This window comes from Pteronotus mesoamericanus, unplaced genomic scaffold (assembly GCF_021234165.1).
Source record: "Pteronotus mesoamericanus isolate MK-2021 breed Mesoamerican mustached bat unplaced genomic scaffold, CSHL_Meso_final contig_347, whole genome shotgun sequence".
Lineage (NCBI taxonomy): Eukaryota > Metazoa > Chordata > Mammalia > Chiroptera > Mormoopidae > Pteronotus > Pteronotus mesoamericanus.
In genome coordinates this window covers 139,931-163,269 of record NW_026555137.1, presented here as the reverse complement: position 1 = coordinate 163,269, position 23,339 = coordinate 139,931, and the positions used below count along the sequence as shown (strand labels likewise).

At 58.6% G+C, this 23,339-nt stretch overlaps 2 protein-coding genes across 3 annotated transcripts; one reads left to right on the top strand and one right to left on the bottom strand.

Moving 5' to 3' along the window:
- Positions 1–5,110: 5,110 nt before the first annotated feature.
- LOC129072857 (alpha-1,6-mannosyl-glycoprotein 4-beta-N-acetylglucosaminyltransferase-like) lies at positions 5,111–11,733 on the bottom strand. Its single transcript, XM_054576421.1, has 4 exons — positions 11,534–11,733; positions 9,428–9,609; positions 8,325–8,481; positions 5,111–6,213 (listed from the first exon to the last, which is right to left on the bottom strand). The coding sequence occupies exons 2-4, from the start codon at positions 9,530–9,532 to the stop codon at positions 5,117–5,119; spliced, it is 1,359 nt and encodes a 452-aa protein (XP_054432396.1). The 5' UTR covers positions 9,533–9,609; positions 11,534–11,733; the 3' UTR covers positions 5,111–5,116.
- A 263-nt stretch (positions 11,734–11,996) lies between these two features.
- Positions 11,997–21,757, top strand: TMEM183A (transmembrane protein 183A). Of its 2 annotated transcripts, none has more exons than XM_054576502.1 (8): positions 11,997–12,201; positions 12,326–12,415; positions 13,167–13,334; positions 14,717–14,876; positions 15,728–15,908; positions 18,400–18,480; positions 19,187–19,342; positions 21,004–21,757. In XM_054576502.1, the coding sequence occupies exons 1-8, from the start codon at positions 12,093–12,095 to the stop codon at positions 21,187–21,189; spliced, it is 1,131 nt and encodes a 376-aa protein (XP_054432477.1). In that variant the 5' UTR covers positions 11,997–12,092; the 3' UTR covers positions 21,190–21,757. The 2 variants fall into 2 exon arrangements, with proteins under 2 accessions (XP_054432477.1, XP_054432476.1); XM_054576501.1 differs by having other exon boundaries at positions 12,023–12,201; positions 14,717–14,864.
- Positions 21,758–23,339: the final 1,582 nt, after the last annotated feature.

The window sequence follows — 23,339 nt, the reverse complement described above, 5'->3', positions numbered from 1 at the left end:
AGAGGAGGGGAATAGGTTCTCCCTAACCGGCTCTTGCAAGGCTTGGGGCAGCCTTTACGAAGGCCGAGGCGCACTCTGGTGGGAGGCTGCCGCGAGCCCGAAGTAAATTTGCCGGTGTGGCAGATTAGTCTGGTCCTGGCCTCAGAACTGGACGGGAGGGTCTGCAGGGACCGAGGAGCCCCAGGGGCCGGCAGTCCAGCGAGGCGGCACCCAGCTGAGCTCGGCTCCCTCGGGGCCCGGTCACCAGCCTGCCCTCCATGTGAGGTGCTCAGGGCGGCAGGAGGGACTGGAGCTTGCGCCCGGTGCCCAGCACGGCCCCCCCGGGGCTCCCTCCTCCCCTGAGACGCCAGCTCGGCCCCGTCCTCACCTACCCCCCACCTTCCGGCCGGATGCCTGTGCCACCGCCGCCCGGGCTGGCCTTCCCCGTGCACTCACTCTTCTCCCGGGGCGGGGCCCCTGCCAGGACTCGGTAGGTGGCCTGCCGGAGGACAGGGGACGCTTTCTGCATCTCCCTGAAGGTCTCCATGTGGTTCTTGCTTTCGGAGCTGATTTGTTCCTGCTCCAGCTGCTGCAGTATTTTCTTCTTTTCTTCCTGCTGAGGACGGACAGGTGTCAACCCTGAGCTTCACCCCAGCTCCCATGGAGACACCTGAGGACAGATCCCCCTTCTAGGACAAGCCCCAGGTCCAGTCACCGGGGAGCCCGAGTGTCCGGGCTCCGTGAGGCGCTGTCCCCACCTCGTCGGGAGAACACGCGTGGCTCCGGGAGGGGCGGTGGGCCCTGGGGTCGGGGCAGCGGCGCTCTCCCGTTCCGTGTGGAGCGCCCTGGAAGGCCCCAGGCTTGCGCGGAGGAGGAGCCTGCCCGCCGCGCCTCGAAGTGCATCTGATTTCTCCGCCATCACAGGCCCACAGGGCCCCTGACTGTCCTGCACTGTGCCGGGTCCGTGGCGGCTGCGGAAGACCCAGCCTGTCCTGTCCCTGGAAGGCACGCCGGCTGCCTCCACTCGAAAACCCTTCCGCTCGAGGCCGACCCGCCCTCCCACACCCCTCAGGCTCTGCTCTGGCCGGTCGGAGGCTCGTGGGGAGGCCATGGGCCCCAGAACGTGGGCTCCTCCGCTGCACGCTTGTGCCCGTGGGGGCGGCACCGTAGGGTTGGGTCTGTCCCTGACGGGGAACGGCAGGGCCCTCCAGACACGGCCTGTGCGAGGCTTGCTCCAGACCTAAGTGCCTCCTCCCTCCCTCCGCTACTGAAATCCTATCCAGATCCAACACTGGTGTAATACTTATTAAAAAAATTTTATCTTTTAGAGACAGAGACAGAGACCGGGAGAGACCGGCTCGTCAGTAACAAAGCAGCATGGGTTGGGTCTTCTCCCTTCCGCGCTCCGCTGGGGGAGCAAACCGGCCCCCGCGGCCGTGCCCTGACTGGGAGCAGATGGCGCACCCTTTCGGTTACGGGACGGCGCTGCGGCCCACGACGGAGCCGCTCTGGGCAGGGCTGGAGTTTCTCATTCTGACCCTTCGCTGAATCTTGAAACGCCCTCCGCTGGGCGCTCCCGGGGCGGCGGGAAGGCCGGAAGGCGGTCCTCCCGCAGGGGCAGCGGGGGCGGCGGCACTCACCGGCTGCGCGGGCTCCTCCTTGTTGTCCTGGAGGAGGAAGCTCAGGGAGAGGAAGGACACAGCCACGAGGGTGCACTTCCACGGGTGGCGGCGCATGGTGCTGGGCCGCGAGGCGGGAAGGAAGCGGGGCCTGGATCCCGAGAGCCTCCTGCGCGAGAGGCCGGGAGGTCGTCCTGCTGCCCAGGGGCCTCCCTCCCTTCCCTGGCCCTCCCTCCCGGGCGCCTCTGCTGCTGGACTTCCTTAGCTTCTCCGGCCCCGTCGACATCCCCCCCCCCCCGCCAACGTCTAAGGAGAGGGGAAGGTTGTGGGGTTTGGTTCTGCCTTCGCCTCCTGCCAGGGTTTCCAGGGGAGGCTGGAGCAGCGGCCCCACAGGAGAGGAAGGAGATTCGGGGTGAGGAGCGTTGGTCACGCTCGCCCAGCTCGACCCCGAGCTCCCAACGCTCGGGCATGGGTGCCAGCTGGCCGGCCTCGCCTGGCAGCCCCTCGTGTGCTTCTGTGCCTGGGCCTCCCCAGGACTGTGTGGGACAGGTCAGGGGCTTGGAATCAAGTCGGAGGGACCAAGAGAGAGGCTTGTGTCCCCCACTCCCTGCTAGGAAGGACGGGAACCTGCGAGCGGCCAGAAGTTGCTGTGCTGTGGAGGATTTGGCCCTGTCTGTGGAGCCGCGGCCATCGAAGCCGTCTTGTCTGCCGGAGAATGTCACGTCACAAATCATCAGCGAGCAGGGGTTTCTCTGAAGTCAAGGAGAGAAACTTCCGTGTTGCCCCGAGTGGCTCCTCTGAGGTGGCAGGCACCAGTCCCCCGCCCAGGAGACCCTGCTTGGCAACCATTGTTCACCCTGAATGGGGCTGCTCCCCACCCGGCCTCACCTCAAGCACCCGTCCTGGGCCCGGTGCGAACGGGACTTGGCAGCCAGCTTTCCGGTCTCGCCTCCCACCCAGGAGCTGGAAGTCAGCTTCCGTACGAATCCGGTTGACCAGGGCGGGCACGGAACGACCCTCCCCTAGAAGAAGGGGACGCGCCATATCTACGGGCTGTCCGGGTACGGGGTAAATAAGTATCACCATTCAGTTCAAAATAATTCCCAATTTCCACTGTGATTTCTTCTTTGACCTATTAGCTACTTAGAAATGCTGTTCGATTTTCAAACGGGGGTTTTCTGGATATAAAATTCTCTGTTTCCACTTTCATTCCTTTTTGGTTACAGAGTGTATTGGGTACGACGAGTCTTAAACCAGGGTCACCCTCTTCGCACCGCGCCCCAGTCCTGACCTGGCTTGCCCTTCCTGAGGAGCCCTCGAACCAGAAGCCAGCCCACCTTCCCCAATGGGCCCGCCCCGTCCTCGGCTGTTCCGTCACCGTCACCGCGTGGCGGGAAGGAGGCGCCGTTTCGGCAAAGCTTGCCGCCCTCCTGCCCGTGGGGGGCCCTGGCCTCGGTGGCCCTGGTGGCCAGGCTCTTGACGGCAGGCGGCCGACTGTCCCCGTAAACCCACGACTCGTCGTCTGCTGGGGGCTCTGCTGTGCCCGCTCCGGACCAGAGCCGGAGGTCTGGCTCATCGCTCGGTCCGGGCCGTGGGCCCCTCCGCAGCGGGCTGGGTCTCCCGCTGCGCCGTGCAGGGCAAGCAGGCAGCTGCCCCTGCGAGACACAGCCCCACCCTCTTCAAATCACTACGATCTGTTCCTCTTTTTGTTTAGAGTCGGTGGAGTGACCCCGTTTTTCACACGGGAATTTGCCCCAGCCTCGTTCAGTGGCTCAGTTGGTCGGAGCATCGCCCCAATATGCCAAGGCTGCGGCTTCAATACCTGGTACGAGCGGCAAACGATGACCGCATCTACCAGCGGAAAAACAGGCCGATGTTTCTTCTTAAAAAATTAGAGCAGGACCTCTCCCCACCCATGAGCTGCACCCCCGTGCGCGTGCAGCTGCGTTCTGCCCAGGGGAGTGGGGGGGGGGCGGAACCAGCACTGGAGGGGCCCCCCCGCCACGGCGGGGCGTGTCTTCCCCTGGTCGGCAGGGAGCGCAGCGGCACGGCCCAGCCGCGTCCGCTCCGAGTCCCAGGCCAAGACGGGATCCGACCTGCAGGGGGCTGTTGGGGGCCGGCGCGACACAGCCTTTGAAGCCGCCGTACCCATCGGCGCATCCCCCAGAAAGCTTCAGACAGGCGGGCGGGGAGTCCTGGTGCCCTTGGAGCGGGCTCACCCTTGTCACCCGCAGGTGTCACCCCAGAGGGTTCTGTAGCTTCCCTGGTGGTGTGACCCAAACCTACGTTCCCAAATGGAGTCTAAATTCCCAAAACGTCTGGGTGTTGTGCAGTGACCCACGCGAGTGTCTGCAGGGGCCCCTGGGGAACCGCAGGACCTGTGTGTCGCAAGGTCCTCCCTCCTAGGACCTGCCCCCCTCTCCCATCACTGCCCGGGGACCTGAAAACCGGCTCAGGGTCAGGAACAGGGCAACGGGTTGCGGCTTACTGGGGGCATCTCCAGGCCGGTGCTCCCAGAGCTGCTCCCTCCCACGCTTGTTCGGTCCCCCCACCCCAGTCCTTGTCTCGGTCCCGCTGCCGGGTTTCCACTCTCCTGCTCCTGTGTCCACTCTGAGGACAGCTCGCGTGGACACAGCACCCGGCTTCGGACTGGAGCCCTTCCCAGATGTCCCTCTTCGAATTCTTCCCTTCGCTCCTCTCCCCGCCTTGGGGTCACGATTCCCCAGCTAGTGAAAACCAGACCCTGCACAGTAGCTGAGCTCAGGGCTCGGACTTCTGGAAACGAAGATCTCATAACCCAACTGAGCTAAAAAAATGTTAGTAAAACAGCCAAAGTTTTTCCCATTGGAAACACCCATGTTGCCTTCTGGTCCCAGAGATGAGACTGTGCTGGAGGCAGGAGCTTCCAGAAATCAGAGCAGACGATTTTCAGTAATTTTGAGGCTGCTTTAAAAAGGTCCCCCCCCGGGGCGTGTTGGGTGGTCACGGGCAAGGGGCCTCTACCTGACGCGAAGGGATCAGTGAGTGTGGCGAACGGCCCCCCGCCGCGGAATGGGGGGCCCCCAGGGAGCTCAGGCCCGTTGCTCCGCTGCCGCCCGGGATGCTCGGCCTTCCGTGAGCCCATCCACGCCGGGCGCCTCCCACCCCGTCTCCTCTCGTGCCCGGCTAGTCCTGGGGCATGGGGGCCTTCCGGTCCTACACACTCGCTCCTGCCACTTCTGGAACCGTCTTCCGGCCCCCGGGGAAAAGTCCGAGTGGTGGGCCTCCTGCAGGGGACACCAGGGAGGGCTCGACCAGCCCCCCCGCCCGCCAGCACCTCTGGGACCCAGAGCACGTTACCTTCACCCTGCCTTTCGGCGAGTCGCGTCTTCCGTACCAACAGTCCCGACAGGACCCTACAACGAAAGGCACCTGACCCGTTCCAACACTTTAATGTTGTTTTTTAACCCCTGCAGACTCTACCCTCCAACCCGAACCCTCCCTGGACCCCGGTGGCTCCTCCGTCCAAGACGCCAATCTCACTTGGTCCAGAGGCCGATGTGCCGCAGCACCACCCCGGAGGGCGCGCGGGCTGTCACGAGCAGCCGCACACACTTCACCTTCCGGCCCGACTCGTGGGACAGCACCTGCCTGTCCAGGCTGCCGTCTACCAGGAGCCCCAGCAGGACATAGTCGTCACAGTCGCTGACCAAGTTCGTGGCGTCGTAGCCCAGTTCCACTTGTCCCTCTTTCAGCTGATTCTCGTCTCCTAGGTCAGAGCCAGTCTGCACGCGAACTCGGGACACTTGGGCAGGCGTGTCCAAAACCACGGTCAGGTGGCTGCCAGCCTCTGCCAACTTGGCGTAAAAAAAACTCTCATCCAGGCTGTAGGCACTCGAGGGAACGGAGCCGTTGGCACCCTCCAGGCTGGTGTGGAGGGAGGCGGCAGGGTTGCTGGGGGAGCCGGCCTCTTCCTCCTGGGAGGAGCGGGGGCCGCCCACGCGCTGGAAGAGGGCGGGCAGGAAGCGGATCGGCCTGGGTTGCACGAGGTCCTGAAAATGGGAGAGGAGCCCATCGAAAGGCACGTCTTGGTGGAAGAGGAGGAGGAAGCGAGCGATGCGGGGCAGGTCTCCAGCGTGAAAGAGCTTCCCGGCGAGCCCCCGCCGGGAGAACTCCAGCGTCACCCATGGCCGGTGTTCCCAGGCAGACAGGGTGGTGGCTATCTGGGTGACAAACCCGGGGGCACACTTCACGCCCTCCTCGACCATCAGGAAGTAGGGAGAGTGCTGGGCAGCGAAGTTCATGAGGAAGGCGTGGCCCACGCTCTGCAGGGAGCGGAAGGCGACGTGGGCGGGAGGGTCACGCGCGGCTTCCTTAAGGTCCTTCAAGGGAAGGAGGCTTGCAGGCGGAGAAGCAATCACGACGAGGTCTCTGGCCCGGATGTGTGGTTTAAACACAGCCGAGAGCTTGCGGGTCACTTGAGCAAGCCACCTGGGGTCCGGACCTGCCACGTGTAGCAGAACAGTGAAGTGTCTCCGCTCAGACGAGGAGGCGGCAGAGAAGAGGGACTGCAGAGTGTCCACAAGGCTGCTCCCCTGGGGAGGCGGCACCGCGGAGATCCCTATGGTCAGCAGCCCTGGGGGCGGGAGAAAAGAGGGTGTTTCTCCCCTTATGGAAGTGAGGAAAACAGTTGCTACCGATGAGGTTACGATACTCTCCAGTCTTTCCATGTGCCAACCTGATGAGTTCCTGGGGTTATTTTACATTTTCTCTCCCCCAGGCCTAAGTATGGACTATGTTAGGAGGGAATATCTGGTCACAGGTTGTTTTTAAAAAATCGCTACCTTTCAGAAACTATTGTGGGAGAAGAAAGAAAGATGATAAGCTAAAAAAAATTTGCATTTGGGTCTCCCCCCCCCCCCCCCCGCAAATCCCACTGAAAAATCAGAAAGGTGGCCGTTAGAGACCGTGTATTTGCAGAATTCCTGGAAGACCGTGAAAGGGAACAGGGTGGGGAAGGAGCCTAAGAAGGATTCGTAGCTCAGCGGACACAGAGGGGAAACAAACGCGCAGATGCACCTTCCGACCGAGCGCCTCGGAGGAATCCTCAGGGCAAGCCTCCAAAAGGCAGGAACAAGCCCTGGGACGGTCACCTGGACAACCAGTCCAAGGGCCATTCCCAGAACCTCCGGGCCAGTGACCACCGGGGGGCAGGCCGCGGCCACGTCCTCGGCAGAGGCAGCCCCCGTTTTAGCAAAGTGGACGGTCTGCCCGCAGCACCCCCGCGGCGAGTGAGGCCTGGGCCTGGAAGGAGCCCGAACCACGGGCAAGGGCCCGCGGCGGCAGCGGCGGCGGGGAAGGAGCGGGCATGGCCGGCAGGGCGTCCGCCTCGAGGGTGCAGCGCGGCGCGCACCCCCTGCCGGCGACGCGGGGACGCGCAGAGGCGTCGATCAGACCCCTGAGACGTCAACCTGCTGGTGCGCAAGCGCTTCTGTTTTGGCAAAGAGCCTTTTGAAGTCGGGTGCTCAGCCTTTTGGAAACTGGCTATTTTCAAAGGCTTTCTTGTTCTGCTATGGCGTCTCCTGGACCCGGAGTCAGTCTTTTTTTAATTTTCTTTTCCGTGGGAAACGGTACTTACTTAACAAGCGCTCACTTGTTAAGCGGGTCATTTCCAGGCCGGCGGACAGAGCTAAAACATTTTAAAGGATAAAACACACCCTGAGTTTGTGCTGACACTTGGCAGAGCACCGAATGGAAAGCCACCCAGCTGGCTTTGCACAGTGCAGCACAGGGGCCGTGAGGCCTAGCGAGGGGGGGCGGGGGCGGGGCGGGTACTGCTAATTTAGAAAAATACATTTAGACTTACAGAAAAGCTAGTTTTTCCTTATTCAGAGTTCTTGTATTATTTTACTTTTTAAATTGATTTTAGAGAAAGAAACATCGATTTGTTGTTCCACCCGTTTATGCACCACTGGTTGATGCTCGCATGAGCCGTGACCAGGGATCGAACCCCCAGCCTTGGCGCATCGGGACACCACTAACTCAGTGAGCCCCTGGCCGGGGCACTTCTCATAGTGCTGAGGCCGACACACCTGAGCCCCCTTGAACTTAACTCTAAACATGACAGCTTAGTCCTGTCCTTTGAATTCTTAAACTATTTCAACCAGAAAATTTTACTGTCTTAAGGTTTATTTTTTCTTATCAAGTACCACCGCACCTTCTGGGCACCAAACGTGTGTCATAGCTGGGCCTCGGGAGGGTGACCAGTTCTCCCTGCTCCCAATGGGAAGCTTGCTGAGCAGGGAGAACCAGACAACTCACGGAGCTGCAGGCTGAAGGCCACGTATCACCTAGACACAGACCTCAGCACAGGTGCCAGCTCGGTGCCCATGGGGAAGAGGGCGCTGCAGGGGGTGGTGAGGGCCACAGGCAGGGCCCCGCTGGAGCTGCGATCCTGAGACTGGTCAGTGACAGACGCACCAAGAGCTGTGACAGCGGGTAGGGGCCCCAGGCGGCCCAGACGAGGATGGGGCTCCGGGGTTCGCCGGCACTTGGGTGCGGGGAGGGAAGATCCGCCAGCAAAAGACACTGAGGAGCCGCCTGTGAGGCTGGCGGAAAGCCAGAGGAGTTTGGGGTCCTGGGAGCCACTGAGGAGCGTGGACAGGTGTGTGTGTCCGATGCTCTCTCGGCCCCTGCTTGCCACCTGCCGGACCTGCCCTTCACTGTCCAGACCTTGTGCATACTCACTTCTTTCCCCAGGAGGGGCTCCAATCAAGATGCGGGAGTGCACATTTTTGAGCGGTTCTGAATTTTTCTGCATCTCCTTGAAGGTTTCCAGGTGGTGTGTTCTGCCAGGGTTGAGCTGCATCCGGGCTCTCTGCCAGGCTACCAGCTCCTTTTCCTCCTGAGGAAAGACTGATTTTCAGCTCTGAATCGTGCCCCTTGGGAACAGGGGCTGGGTGGGTTCCCCTTTGCATCACGTAATAAAACATCGCCAGGCTACGGGGCAGGGTGCTCAAGGCTCAATTCAGTTTCTTCCTTACCTTCTGGAAAAGTTCTGCGCTGCGGGCCCTTACATGGGCGATGGGCCGGGCTGAAGGGAGCGGGGCTCCGCTAGCTCTCAGGGCCACGAGGAGGGAATGGAGGGCTGCCGCCCCGGCCGTTCCCCGCCCCACCAGTCGCCTCTCTGCTCGTCGGACGAGTCTCTGAATCCCAGGAAGGGCGCATGTGAGCGAGACCGGGATGTTTCTGGACCCTCCCCCTTGGTGGCACTTCACCCTCCAAACTCATTCACCATTCTCCCTTCCTTTGCCTTTTATGGGTTCTGGTGGAATTTTCTCAACCCCCTACAATTTTTCTTGGCTTGAAGAAATGACTTAACTTTGCTGAGGTTCGGGATCCTACAATATAAAATGGGGATAAAATGTGTAACTTTGAAACCATAGGAAACAAGTGTCATTTCTTCCCCGAAGTCTCTCTCTTCCAGAGTGCCACATCCCTTGCTGCCCCGTCAAAGAAAAAGACATTGAGTTCTCAGGCTTTATTATCTTCCTTTCACTATGATGTCAGTGACAATTTTTCAAACTTATTAATTTTCTTTAGGGAGGGAGGCAGGGTGAGGGGGAGAGATCTCTTGTCCCACTTATTGAAGCACCCACGGACTCCTTCTCGTTCCTGCCCTGATCAGGGATCGAATCCACAGCCTTGGTGCATCGGGAAGATGCCCGAACCGACAGAGCTCCCCAGCCCGGGCGGTTAGTGAGTTTCACACTAACAGACACTTAGCTGAGGTCTGCTTTTGTTCAGCCCTGGGCTTCGTCTTTGCCCCACCCCCAGCTTCTGGCCCTCACCGTGGACAGGAAGCTTGAAGGGTCGAAGGGGTTCTCTGTGATGAATACGACGACCGAGAGCACCACCGCCGCCAGGACGACCAGCACCCACAGCGACTCCCTCATGGTGCCAGCCGGTGCCGGTGCAGGTGCCGCTGCGTCGGAGGCCCGAGGGCGTGCTCTAGGAGAGCTGCACTGCCACACTGCGGAGAGGAGTTTTCATTGGACGGTTTTGAAAAAAGACTTTATTTATTTTTTTTAGAGAGGGGAAGGGGAGGAGGAAGAGCGGGCGAAAGCATCGATGTGCCAGAAGCATCGATTACTTGTTTCTTGCACACAGCCTGACCAGGGACCGAACTGGCGACTTCTCGCTTCGTGGGGTGATGCCTCATCGACTGAGTCACGCCAGCCCGGCTGGGGTTCGCTCTTGATGTGGTGCATTCTATGGGTCTGGGCAGGCCACGTAGCCATCAGTGTGATACGTGTATCTTCACTGCCCTAAATATCCTCTGAGCTGCTTGCCTATTTGTTCCTCCCACCCCAACCCTTGGTCTTTTTTTACTGCCTCTGGTTTTGCCTTTTCCAGAATGTCACATGGTTGGAATTGTATACTGGGTAGCTTTTCACTATTGGCTTATTTTACTTAGTAATGTGCATATACGGTGCTACCATGTCTTTTTATAGCTTGATAGGTTATTTCTTTTTAGTGCTAAACACTATTCCATTACATGAATGTATCACAGTTCATTTATCCATTCTGCTGATGGACACCTTGGTTTCTTCCCAGTTTTTGGCAATTATGAATGAAGCTACTATAAGTAATTGTCGGCAGGTCTGGTATGGGCATATGTTTTCAACTTCTTTTGTCTTGGAGATCTTACTGAGGATCCCCCGTACGGGAGGGCTCCGCTCTCTCCCTGCTTTCAAGGTTCTGCCTTTTGAAAGTTTGATTATAATGTGTCTTAGTGTGGGTCTTTTTGAGTTCATTTTATTTGCAGTTTGTTGAGCTTCTTGGAAGTCTATAGTCATCAAATTTAGGAAGATTTCGCCCTCACTGGTGGGGCTCAGTGGACTGAGTGCCAGCCTGTGAACCAAAGGGACGCCAGTTCGATTCCCGGGCCGGCACGTGCCTGGGCTGCCGGCCAGGTGCCCAGCAGTGGGGGCACGAGAGAGGGCAGCCACACGTTGTTTCTCTCTCTTTCTCCCTCCCTTCCCCTCTCTCTAAAAATAAATAAAATCTTTTAAAAATTTGGGAAGACTTCCACCCCTATTTCGTCACACACCCTTTCGGCCCCTTTCTCTCAGCCCCACCACGATGGGCGCACCTGCTGGCCGCTCTCCGCTGGAGCTGGGACAGCGCTTTCTCCGCCCCCAGGCGTGGCCGCCCCGCGTCCCAGGCCTTCGCGCAGCGCAAGGCCGGGAAGCCGACCCGCAGTAAGTCTGTTCGCTAAACACGCTGTGTCCCGGAGACCCTAACGCAGGCGGTTACTACGAAGGATCGACGAATGGGCCGAGTCACAAGCAGGAGGCCGCCCCTCCCACGCCTCCCAGGACCTTCCACGCCCCAGAGCTTCCGAGGACGCGGCAAGCCGACTAACGATGTTCATAAGCGGGCAAAGGTTTTCGCGTGACCTCGTAAGTCCCCACCGCGACGGGAGCTGTTCTTCCGTCCGAGGGCGCTGTTTGCTGGGCACACGGCGCCTAAACCCCGCACATCCTGAGTGTTCCGGACCCCCGAAGTCAAGCAGAAAGTGTCCGGGGAGAGGGTGTGTGCTGCGATGGGGCCGAAGTGCATCCTGAGGCCAGAAGCCGGAGGGCTCTCGGGGGCACGTCCCTGACGACTATAGTCCTCTCTACCGCGGTGGCCGCGCTCCCCGCCCGCCCGCCGCTGGCGGAGGGGCCCCAGGAGCGGGAGAGGTCCCGCGGCAGCTGCCTGGATTCCGACCAGGATCCAAAGGCGCGGGCCGCACCGGGCCACGTTTTTCTCCGAATAAAAACAGCTTTACTGACATTTTCCCAACAATAAGTACGCGACGGGTTCAACGTAAATAAAACACCGAGTCAACGACAAGAGAGCCACCACGCGCGGCGCCCGGCGAACAGGAAGCCTTAGCCCCGCCAACTTACCGCTTTCAGGCTCCTGGGGCAGCGTCCGGGTCCCACGTACCCCGGACACGCTTTTCCCTCAAAATCTTCCCCCGCCATCTGGTCGGACGTCTGCCTTTCCAGTCCCGACGTCCCACCACGATCCCCGGGCGGCCCTGGGTGGGACAGGCGGCTGCTACCGACGGAGGAGAGCCCGACGGGAGATGCATGAACTCTGCGAACGAAGCCCAGCGGCGCGGGGCTGTGAGGACAGGACCCCGCGGACACCCAGCTGCGACCCACGCGGCGTGGGCGCCGGCCCGAGACAGCAAACCCCTCACAGGCGGGACGAACAGCGGGGACCCGCACGCCCCGAAACCCGCTCCGCTCGCGCAACCCAGGAGCAGGCGGGCGCCGGGCGCTCGATGATGACGTGTCCCTACGCCAGGCGGTGACTGGCGGCCGAAGGGGACGGAGCCGTCGACGCGACGCGGGGCTCAGGACTGAGTCATCGCGAGAGGCGCGAGCTGCGGGGTGGGATGGCCACGGAGCCGGGCGGAGCTGGCCAGCGGCTCCCGGAGCCGGCCCTGCGGCCCGAGACATGGCCCGCGGTCCCGGCCCGCTAGGCCGGCCTCGCCCCGACACGGCCGCCATGCCCAAGCGAGGGAAGCGACTCAAGTTCCGGGCCCACGATGCCTGCTCTGGACGCGGTAGGTGCGGGGCCGGGGCGGCGGGGCGGCGGGCGGCGGGCGGCGGCCGGGCCTGGGGGCTCAGGGGGCGGGCGGGGGCGCCGCCGGGACAAGGCCGCCCCCTGAGGGTTGCTGCTGGTTTCAGTGACCGTGGCGGACTATGCCAACTCGGACCCGGCCGTCGTGAGGTCTGGGCGGGTCAAGAAAGCCGTCGCCAACGCCGTTCAGCAGGAAGGTAGGCTCCGCCGAGCCTGTGCCCGGCTCGTCCACGCGGAGGCTGTGCCTGGGGCCCCGTCCGCTTTTCCCCTGCAGTCCTTCGGGCACCGCCCGTGGACGCGTTTCCCACTCCGAGGTCGCTCTGTGCGCTTCGAGGAGGGCGCGGGGTGGCCGGGGGCGCCAGCGATTTCTGCAGCAGGACCGCCTGCCTTTGCGTGCGCCGCGGCGCCCACCGCATGTTGGCTGCTGGTTTTCCCTGCGGGTCACGCGTGCCCTGCCCGTGCTCTGCCGTTTGCTTCTCGTGCGCGAGCCTTGAAGTCCCCTCCTCCATCCATGCTTCTCTTACTTACGAGCTTTTTCCTCACGTATCCCCGGGACTTGTGTTTAGGACACCCACTGTCACCGTCCTACCCAGCAGCGTGGTTAAATTGGACTCAGTGCCTCTCAAGCGCTGGTCCTCGGAATCCGTGCAGATGAGGACAGCGTTCCCTCCCCTTCGGCGGCGCTTGTGGTGGGCGCCTAATGCGGTCCCTTTTTCTTCGTGGGAATTTGGCACTTTGCAGGAGTCAGTTTGCCCGTGACTCTCCAGTTTTTTGTCTTTAAGATACTCAGTTTTTTTTCCTTTTAGAGTCTCCGCTTGCTTTAGCAGACGCTCATGCTTTTTTTTTTTTTAATCCTTTTTTCCCCTCAGGGATGCTGATACCCTGTCTAAACTGTTTGCATTTCTGGATGGGACTCTGCCTTCTCACTCTTCTCTTACTTCCTTCCAGTAAAATCTCTCTGTGGCTTGGAAGCCTCTCAGGTCCCTGCAGTGGAAGCTCTTTCGGGGGCTGGCGAGCCTTGCGACGTCACCGACAGCAGCGACGAGAGGGACACCCTGGAGGGGAGCACCCAGGAGAGGCCCGTCTCCAGGAAAAAGAAAACCAGGAGGCACAGAGGTGCAGGGCTCGCTCTCTGCTGCTTGGCCGGTCCTGTGTCCTGTGTGTGGTGACAGCTGGAAGCTGCCACTTCCTCCGTTGCCCCAGCGGGGACAGTGGTGGGGAATCAGAGTTTGGGTCGCGGTAGGGGGCAGGGTTGGAGCTCCTGCAGAACTTCGCTTTGCTAACTTCACTTCCTACACTGTGGAATTTCTCAGTAGTTGCGCTTAGCATATAGGTCTTCAGCAATTACTGAATTTGGACTGTAAGGGCAACATCTTCAGCAGCGCCCTGCTTTGTGAAGGTCCCGGTGGGTCGTCTCAGTGACGGAAACTTGGCTTCTCTTGCCCAGGGAGGTGTAGTGTGGGGTGAGGCGGGCCCAAGCCTGTAGCCTGAGCCGTAAATGATTAGAACAGGACAGGGCCCAGGAAGCAGGATGTTGTTTTTAGAGGCGTTGGTCTGTGACGTGACAGGAACCTGACTGAGTCCCAGAACTGCAGGAAGCAGGTACCAGAAAAGCAGGGGCAGCTTTGGGCAGGTGGTGTAGGGGCTTTTTGACCTGGAAAGAGAGGAAAGAAAGCTAGTTTTTGCATTACTATATGGCAAGGTCTGAGTTAAAGGTTAGAGTTAAAATTAGCCCGATTTAGGTTTCTGAATGGAGTGTGAGTTTTCACTTGGACCTGTGGCGTTTCCTGACCTCAGAGCTGAGAGAACTGACACTAATGAGGTCTGTTGGCGGAGGTGGGGCGCGTTAAAACGGTGCCCCTGAATACCAAGTGCATGTGGCGGCGCCCATAGGTCAGCCTGGCAACACAGCCAGGAAGAACTGGAGAAAAAGGAACAGGTTTGCAGGTGCCTGTTGAGTAATGAAAATAACACTGTAACTTACCTGGTTTTTAATTCGGTTTGCACTTTGAGGTTTTCCTCATACCGTCTTAAAATCGGTTTTGTTTCTTAAATGACTGAACTGAAGAACACGTTTGGTGGGTGGGGGTGGAGAGGAAAATCAAGGGCAGAGCTGGACTCTGGTGTCAGAAAACCTGGGCGGCAAGGGTCTGCTTTCTTGTTAGTGAAATGTGCACGGTGATATTTTCCTTATTTCTGTTGAAGAATTATTAGCATTAATGACTTAATGTATGCAAAGGTACTTCGGAAACTTCAAAATAACATATAAATGTGTTCGATAAAAGCTTTAGGAAACAAGATTGATTCACTTGGGCAACAGCAAGCCAAAGTTTCCGCAGCTCGAATAAGCAGGAAGCGATGGGTTTGAGAGGCTACCGTGGGCCTGTGGGAAGCCTTTCTCCTAGTGGTGCAAGCCTGGGGAGAGTCACGGTGCTTGGGACTCTTTCGACACGCGCGTAGCAGGAGGTCAGAGGTCGCAGTGCCCTTTCCTGTTTCAGGAGACCTGGATGGGGCTGGCGGAGAGGAGTACCCCATGGATATTTGGCTGCTGCTGGCCTCCTACATCCGCCCTGAGGACGTTGCGAGCTTCTCCCTGATCTGTAAGAAGGCCTGGACTGTCACTTGCACGGCTGCCTTTTGGACCAGGTTGTACCGAAGGTGCGGCCACAGGGAGCTTGCTCTTGTTTGTGTGGCTGATCTTTTGCTGTTTGTGCTCCCAGGATGGCAGACTTTGCAGTCTCTCGACTCCGTGCCCGGCGTGAGCCTGACTTTGGACTCCTTGGGCCCGTGTCTAATTTAAAATTAATAGTATTAATTCAGCCAGGTGTCTTCCCTGTGATAGTCCGCTGCCCTTATCCGGTGTCCATTCGCAGCAGAAAGCCTTGTTTCAGGTTTCAGAAGACTGGTCTTTGGCTTTTCCTCGGGGTTACTCTAGCTACGGTTTTCAAAAGCTGCAGATGCCCTCTCTCTGCCTTTCCAGCGGGGTTAGTTCTTAGACTTCCTACTCACCTGGAATATCGTGTAGTTTTCATACTTAGGCCGCCCTACGTGTGCGGTCGTACTGGCGAGGAGAGGGCGGGTGACGTGACGGGCGGGAGGGGTACAGACGTGTAGCGGAGAGGATGACCTGGCAGCGGTGACGTGGCAGGAAGGGAGTAGAGGCCTTGCTGAGACACGTGACAGGAGAACCTGGTGACTCTTCCCCGGGACACGGTCTGAAGTCTGTTTGTCAAGGCAAAGACTCGCCCTCTTTATAGCGAAATACTGAGGATTACAAATTTTAAGAAGGACCGAGAAGCACAGGATTGTCAGGTATATGTGAATTGGGCTTCGCAGAGCAAGGAAGCAGACGTAGCGGAGAAGTGGAGGAGATGCGGTTTGCGTGAGTGAGCGCTGGGGACAAGCTGACCGCTGGTCGGTGACAGCACACAGAGCCGCGGAGCCTTAGGAGGCTGGCCTGGAGCAGGAGACGGGCCACACGCTGGTGGGAGCCCTGTGTCGTGTTGCAGGCACTACACGCTGGACGCCTCCCTGCCCCTGCGCCTGCGCCCGGAGTCCATGGAGAAGCTGCGCTGCCTCCGGGCCCGCGTGATCCGCTCCTTGTATCACATGTACGAGCCCTTCGCGGCTCGCGTCTCCCGGAGCCCGGCCGTCCCAGAGGGCGCGTCCAGCGCGCTGCGGAACTCCAGGGTGAGTGAGCAACTCCAGGGTGAGTGAGCGGGGTGCTGGGCTCGGGGGGGCCTCCTGCCCGGGGCGCCGGGCGCTCTCCCGGGCTCAGGCCTGCTCTCCTCCAGGACGTCCCTGCTGTGCGAGCCTGGCTGCCTTGTGCTTTTTGCCACATTCCTTATTCTCTTCCTTTTTAATTTATTTTTGTGCAGTGGGCCTTGTACCGTGTTAGGTGGCGGGGATGGTTTGAGCTAGGAAAAACACAACTCAAATGGTAGGTCTGAGCTACGATGTTTTCAAAAAGATTTTATTTACTTATTTTTGGGGGGGCGGGGAGAGAGAGACATTGATGCGTGGTTGTCTCTCGTGCGCTCCCCCACTGGGGACCCGGCCCGCAGCCCAGGCCTGGGCCCTCACTGGGGGTCGAACTGGCCACCCTTTGGTGTGCAGGCCGGCGCTCAGTCCACTGAGCACACCAGCTGGGGCTGAAGACGTGCTTTTCTTCAATCCTTAAGAACTAAAATCCTTAAGAAGTGCTTTAAGTCATGATGCAAGATAAGTCATGAACAGTATACCAGTTTTCTCTTTCTGTGTGACCTGGACATTTGGGCTCCCCCTTCTCGGGGACCCCGTCGAGGTCCGGGCGCAGACCGTGCTCCCTCAGCGTCGGCTGCACGCCCGCTGCTGTCGGGCCCTGCGGCAGGTGGTGGCGGAGGCCCGGAGGGTCCCAGCTGGAGACCCTGGCGCTCTGAGCCCTCCCGTGTCCAGGCTCCGCGTGCGCTGGCGTTTCCCCAGCAGTTTGCACTCACGCGTCGTGGTCACGTTGCTGGCGCCTGGTCCGCACGTAGGTCTCTTAGCCATTGGCCCGTTCTCCTCCGTCTCCTCCCTAGTGAGACCCTCGGGGGGCGCCTGTGCCCAGCCGGGCTCGCGCGGCCGCTGGGACGACTCGGGCAGGTTGCGTTCTCGCTCCCTCTCCCTGCGCCGAGCTCACACCTTTCTACCCTCGGAGCCCGCGGGCGGTTTTATGACTCCCTGTCCACACAGAATAGGGTCTCCCTCAGCACTTGGCTTCTTTCTGACGTGCTTTCAAGCTTCGGATGTCGCAGCGACCCCTCTGCGCTCGCGTGGGCCCAGTGCAGGGACACGTGACCTGACGCCTGCTGACCCGAGGGCGCCGCCCGTCTTGAGGCGGTTTGTCCCGGCCCCTCCCAGGGTCGCCGACGCTGGTGGTCAGGGCCGTGGGCCGAGCTCAGCGTCGGGTCGCGCCCGCTGCTGGGCAAGGGCCGGCGTAGGGTTTCCCCCGGCGGCCGTTGCTCCTCGCCACGCGAGCGGGCAGTGCGTCGGGTCACGTGTCCAGCGTCCGCCCGCGGGGACGGTGGCCGTGTCAGAGGGCCGGATGGGGCGCCGCCCCGAGCCGGCCTGGTGGGCGCAGGCGGGCTGCTGGCAGCGGTCGGCGCCAGGCAGACTCGTGCTGACACATCGTAGCGGCTCCAGTGCCCAGGCCTCAGGGACCTGTGCCTGCTCCCACTAACTACCGCACAGCGATTTTCATAGGGGGCCCCCAAAAGCCGGCGCGGCACGATAGCTAAGGGTGAATCCCGATCATGAGCCTGGCCCACCTGGCTGCTGCTTGTGCGCCTGTTGTCAGAGGTCACCTGAGGAGAGGAGGGACCTGCAGGGGCAGCTGTCCCACGCACGGCCTTGCGACTTGTACGCCAAGGTGCATGGCCTTCTGGGAGGCGCCGGCGCACCCCAAGGAGCGGCCCCGGGTCCGGGACTGCAGCCTCGTGTGCGATTCTCCCCCTCTCTCTCTTTGTAGCATAGCTTGTGTGGGACACTGGAGCCGTTGCCATGGCAGCAGGAGTGTTTGCCCCTTAAAGCCGAGCCCATCATTTTTGATGGAACATCAGGACGTGCAGGGCACGTCTGAAGGGCAGGACGGCTGGCACGGCGGACGACCCACCCCTTGCCCCCGGGAGGTACTTGACTTCTTGTGCTTACCCTTCGCTGTAGCCTGCCTTTCACTGAGGGGTGCGCTGAGTTCAGCCAGCTCCGTAGGGTCCGCAGCAGCGTCTGTTCCCAGAGGGTCCTGAGCGGCTCGCCCCTCCTTACTACAGGGCGGCCCTCTCTGCCGGCCTTTGTGCCATCCTGCCTGGCGGCTCCTTCTGTTTCAATGGAGAGGAGTGGCCTGCGGAACCAGAGACTGCCCCGGTTCCTAGAGGCCATGTTTCGTCTCTAAAGATGAGAACAGGAGGGGTTGCCTTCACAGCCTTGGGGGCTGACTTCCCTCGGTCCCTCTTACCCTCACCGAAGAGCCCTGGGAGCCTCTCCACGTGGCGCCGGTGTCAGATCGGGGGTCTGCCCTGGGGCCAGAGTGGACTCGCAGCATTGGACTGCGCTGGCTTCGGAGGCGGCAAACAGAAAGGGTTCTACTGCTTACTCTTTGTTATCTCCTTCTGACTTTTTTCTTTTCTCTTATTTAGTTTCGGTTTATATTATTTTTATTTTCTCACAGTGCTTACTTTTCTGGTGCAGAAAGATCGTTGGGAACAGACAGGAGCCAATGTGGGAATTCAACTTCAAGTTCAAAAAACAGGTATGCAGTTGGAGCTCGCCTTTATTTTTCAGATGCTATGTTGTTCTAATAAATTTAACTCAGGGTAAAGTTGCTTTAACTCAGGGTCAAAACTTGCAGTGATGCCTTGAAGAGAAGTGAGGGAGGAGCGGTCCTGGATGAAGGCCGCCGGGCGCCACAGCTCGGTGCAGAGAGGGCCCCTCAGTGGGGCCGGGGGCCGTGAACACAGAGCCGCCCGAGATACTTTGGGGGCAGTTCAGTTTGGCTGTGCTGTGGATGTTACATCATGCGGAATTTGTGTGCCTTTCCTGGGCTTTCCCGGATGGGATCGCGGCATCACGGTCGTACGCGTGCGTCTCCTTTGACGCCGAGGACGGCGCAGCGTCGCTGCCACTTGCCAAGGCCGTGCAGTCCCGTCCGGACGTGCGTGCGATTGTTCGCGTGCACGTCTGTGTGAAATGGGAGGGGAGAGAAAAGCGTGGGAGAGGGTCCTTGCGTCTCCAACGCCACAGGGCCCCTGGCAGCGTAGGCTCCCCTCTCCCGCAGGGGCCAGGGCGGGCCCTGCGAACGCAGCCTGACCTCTGCCGCCCCGCTGCCCGCTGGGGGCCCCTCCTGTCCGAGGGCAGGATTCCTCGAGCTCTGGGAACCAGCATGTCCATAAAACGGTGACGTGAAAATGGGTCTCGTGGTGTCCGCTGAGCCCGAGGTGAACTCTCTGTCCCCTCAGTCCCCTAGACTAAAGAGCAAGTGCACTGGGGCGCTGCAGCCCCCTGTGCAGTACGAGGACGTCCACACCAACCCTGACCAGGACTGCTGCCTCCTGCAGGTCACCACCCTCAACTTCATCTTCATCCCCATCGTCATGGGGATGATATTCACCCTGGTAAGTGGGGGCAGGGTGGCTCCGCAGCTCCTGCACAGACCCGATGGTACCTGGGTCTCAGAGGAGTCTAAACCTCACCACCAAAGAGGCAGCCTTTGGCGAAGGCTGTGGCAAGCCTGCGGGCAGACTTGCGGCTCTGGAACGGAGACTCGCGGAGGAGTCGTTCGTGTCTCAGAGTATTTTGCCTCCCTTCTCTGCAGTGAAGGGAGCGTTTCTGCCCCTCCTGTGGAGTGACCCGTGATGTCTGAGAAGCATCGTCCCGCTCGGGGCGGGGATGAGGCTGTCCGGAGCCCTGCCTGTCGGGACCTCGAGGGCACATGCGGTGTCATGCGTGCCATGCACGTTTCAAAGCATCTTTAAAATTGATCTGAGAGAGAGAGACGTTGATGTGTTGTTCCACTCAGTGTTGCATTCTTGGGTCGATTCTTGCACATTCTCTGACCAGCGATGGAGCTGCTCCCTCGGCATATTGGGGCTCCTCGCTGACCCCCTGAGCTACCCAGCCAGTGTAATACATGCAATACTAAAGTGTAGGGTGACCATCTCTGTCCTAGGGGTGTGCTCTGACCCCTTAAGACTAAGCTAAGAATGAGATAAGTAAACAACAAATACGCCTCTGGCGTATGTTTTAGGTTTTTAAATTTTTTTTTAAAGATTTACTTATTTCTTTAATATTTTGAGAGAGGGGAAGGGACAGAGAAAGGGAGAGAAACATCCATGTGTGATTGCCTCTCGCACGCCCCCAACTGGGGACCTGGCCCGCAACCTAGGCTTGTGCCCTGACTGGGAATTGAACCGGCCACCCTCTGTCTCACAGGCCGGTGCTCAGTCCACTGAGCCACACCAGCCAGGGCATGTTTTTTAATTTTTTAACTGGATTGGCACCTGTAGAGTTTATGTAATATGTCTTCTCTGTATTTTAGGCTTATGTTCAGAGAACATGGGGGTCTCTCCTTCCACATTGAAAATAGCTTTATTCTTGTTTTAATGGTAAAATAAATAATACCTTCATCATGTAAAGAATTTAAATAATGCCACATGGACTGAGAGAAGGTGACTTAGACGTCCGGTAGCCGGCAGCCGCAGTTCACCCTCGCGCCTGTTCTCCCACGCCTGCTGACGGGGGTGTGGGCACTGCCCCCGCCCTTCCTCTCCGCCAGGCCACGCGGGTGACCTGGTTCCACACCACTCAGGCTCCACCTACTCAGGCTCATACCGTTCCCCACGGGGCGTGCACATGCACGAATGTATTAGAGATGTTGTGCTGCATTTTATGAAAAAAGGGGCTGGGGTCGGGTCTGTGTTTCATGCATCTTGCCCAACTCCCTCCACAGTATCTCATCAAAACCCCTTCCCGTCGTTCCTTACGGCTCTAACCCCGTATTTAAAGTCGGCTGTGGTGGTTTACTGTGTGCATGTCCCCGTTTAGTCAGCCATTTGAGAGGTGTTCTTTAGCGTCGTTTAAATATATAAAGCTAAGAACTTATAAAATCACCTTTAATTTTTTATGTTTTTGCAAAGGTGTTGGTATGATTTAGAGATTATCTTGTGGTCTTGCCAGTGCAAATTTTGTCTTGACTGTCTCGTTTTAGCGTGGGCTGGAAGGAAGCGAGGTTGTTCACTGGGGTGTGGGATTTAATGGAATTTGCTTTTCCCTCTAGTTCACGATCAATGTGAGCACGGACATGCGGCATCATCGCGTGAGGCTGGTGTTCCAAGACTCCCCCGTCCGCGGTGGTCGGAAGCTGCGCAGCGAGCAGGGTGTGCAAGTCATCTTGGACCCGGTGCACAGCGTTCGACTCTTCGACTGGTGGCACCCTCAGTACCCGTTCTCCCTCCGAGCGTAGGCGCTGCGCCCTGTCCCCGCAGGCCGGCTGAGGAGCCCACCCCCTTGGTCATCAGAGGCCTGGGTGAAGGGGCGGCTGGGTGGGTGCTCTGGTTGGGATGCACATGCTCCTGTTGGGGGAAGGGCAAAGGTTGCGCCCCATGTTCTCTGGACATAAGATGAAACACAACTATGACTTCTGAACATACTTTAATGTAAAACTTTCATTTGAAAGGAGAAACGAGGCCCTATTTTCTGTGTTCAACCCCACTTGGTGCTATTGAGTTTGTTGTTCTTTATTCTTTTATCCCAATGGTCTTGCTCTGGGAAAAAATTAGACTCTTGAATCTCCAATCAAGGAAGCTTCAGCATTCCCTACGGATCAGAGGAAACTTAGAGGCATAGAATTGTTGCTACTGTTGCTTTCAATTTAGCTGCCCCTCAAATTCAAGTGAATATTTTTTCCCTTTCCCATTCTCCAGAAATAAAACAGGTGACAGGGTTTTCAGAATCTTATAAGATTGACTTGTGTATCTTTCTTTAAAAGTAATTTTTGGGCATTTATTACATAAATATTCTTTTGTCAATTTTGGGTCTAGGTTTGTTTTTGCATGAGGCTGAGGGCAGTGATGGTCACAACTGGGCCTCTGGTCCTGTGTGGGACCTTTGCGTGGCATCTCTGGTCTCCACAGTCCTGTGCGCTGGGGGTCCTGCCCTCGCCCTGTGGTGGAAGGAAGGGAGGCCCCGGGGCCCTGCTCTCCCGCTGCAAGGTCAGCCTCCCCGTCAGCGTGCGGCTGCTGTCCTCGGGCTGCCGCCCGGCCTGTGGCTGCTGCGGAGATGGTGGTGTCAGAGGACTTGCTGGACTGGGGCGCCTGGAGCAGAGAGCACGGGGGCCGGGGTGCTTTGCTTTGCTTTGTTTTTGCCGACAGGATAACCCTGCTGCTTCCTCCTGCCCCCTCTCACACCCCAAAGAAGCCGGACAGCTGGGCATTGCCGCAAGGTGGGCGTTCGGATGATGCTCTTCGACCGCAGTCGCTTTTTGGGGGCAGCTGCTACCATCCTGCTAAATTGGTGTGTGGATTCTTTGTTACCATGCTCTGCCCCTGCTATTTAAGGACTGTTTTTAGGGAGCATCTGCTGATACCCCTGCTGACAGCTCTCCTCACCCCGCACTGAGGGCGGAACTGAAGCTCTTCACTCAGAAACTGAATCTGGGTCCATGAGAAACAGAATTTCGGCACTGAAGTGATAACAACAAGCAAAACCCAAAGACAGTGAGCACCTTGCAAACCTTGTCCACGGTCAAAAGTTGCCTCTGCCCTGACTGGTGTGGCCTCGTTGGTGGCCTGTCGCCCCGCTAAGCGGGGGTTCACTAGTTTGACTGCTGGTCAGGGCAAGCACCTGGGGGAGGTGACCAACTGATGTTTCTCTCCCTCTCTTTATCCCGCCCTTCCCCTTGCTCAAAAAATAAATAAACGAACAAAATCTCAAAAAAAAAAAAGTTACCTCCGAGGTAGGAGGAGAGAAGTACAGACCCCTAGTTCCCTGGAGCAGAAGGGGCTGTGCTGGTGCATTGCTGCCCCCCCCCCGCCCCCCGCGCCGCTTAGGAAAAAACAACAAAAACAAAAGTACTCTCCCCAAAAATGCATTTGGCTTAGTCATTGCGTTCTGACTCAGCTTTGGAGTTCTGTGTCAGGCTTCGCGGCGTCACGGTGGGTAAAATACCAGGCATCGCCTCTGCTGTTCCCTCCGGGCGATACCGACACTTGGTGAAGTGCGTCCTGCCTTCGGCTTTCCCTCTCCGGGGGGTGAGTTGCCTTTCCTAGATGATTCCGGTTTTATTGATGATGTGAAGTGTATCAGGATGTGAAGCTTCCTTTTGATGAGACCTCCCCCACTCAAGCCACCGGGAGGAGTTGGGACCTTCTGTACTACTTTTGTAAAACCTGTTTTGTAATTTGATTACAAATTACTTAACTTTGATTTTGCTTTGATGGTCAGACAAAACAAATTCAGCTTCATTTCTCACCCTTCAAATAATGATAGTTACATTTTCCCACCTTCTACCAAAGATAGAGAAAATATAAAAAGACAGGTTGCGTGTACAACTGAGCTCAGCCGCAGCCAGTGCCGCAACCCCGCAAACGCGCGTCCCTGCGGGGGTCTCACCAC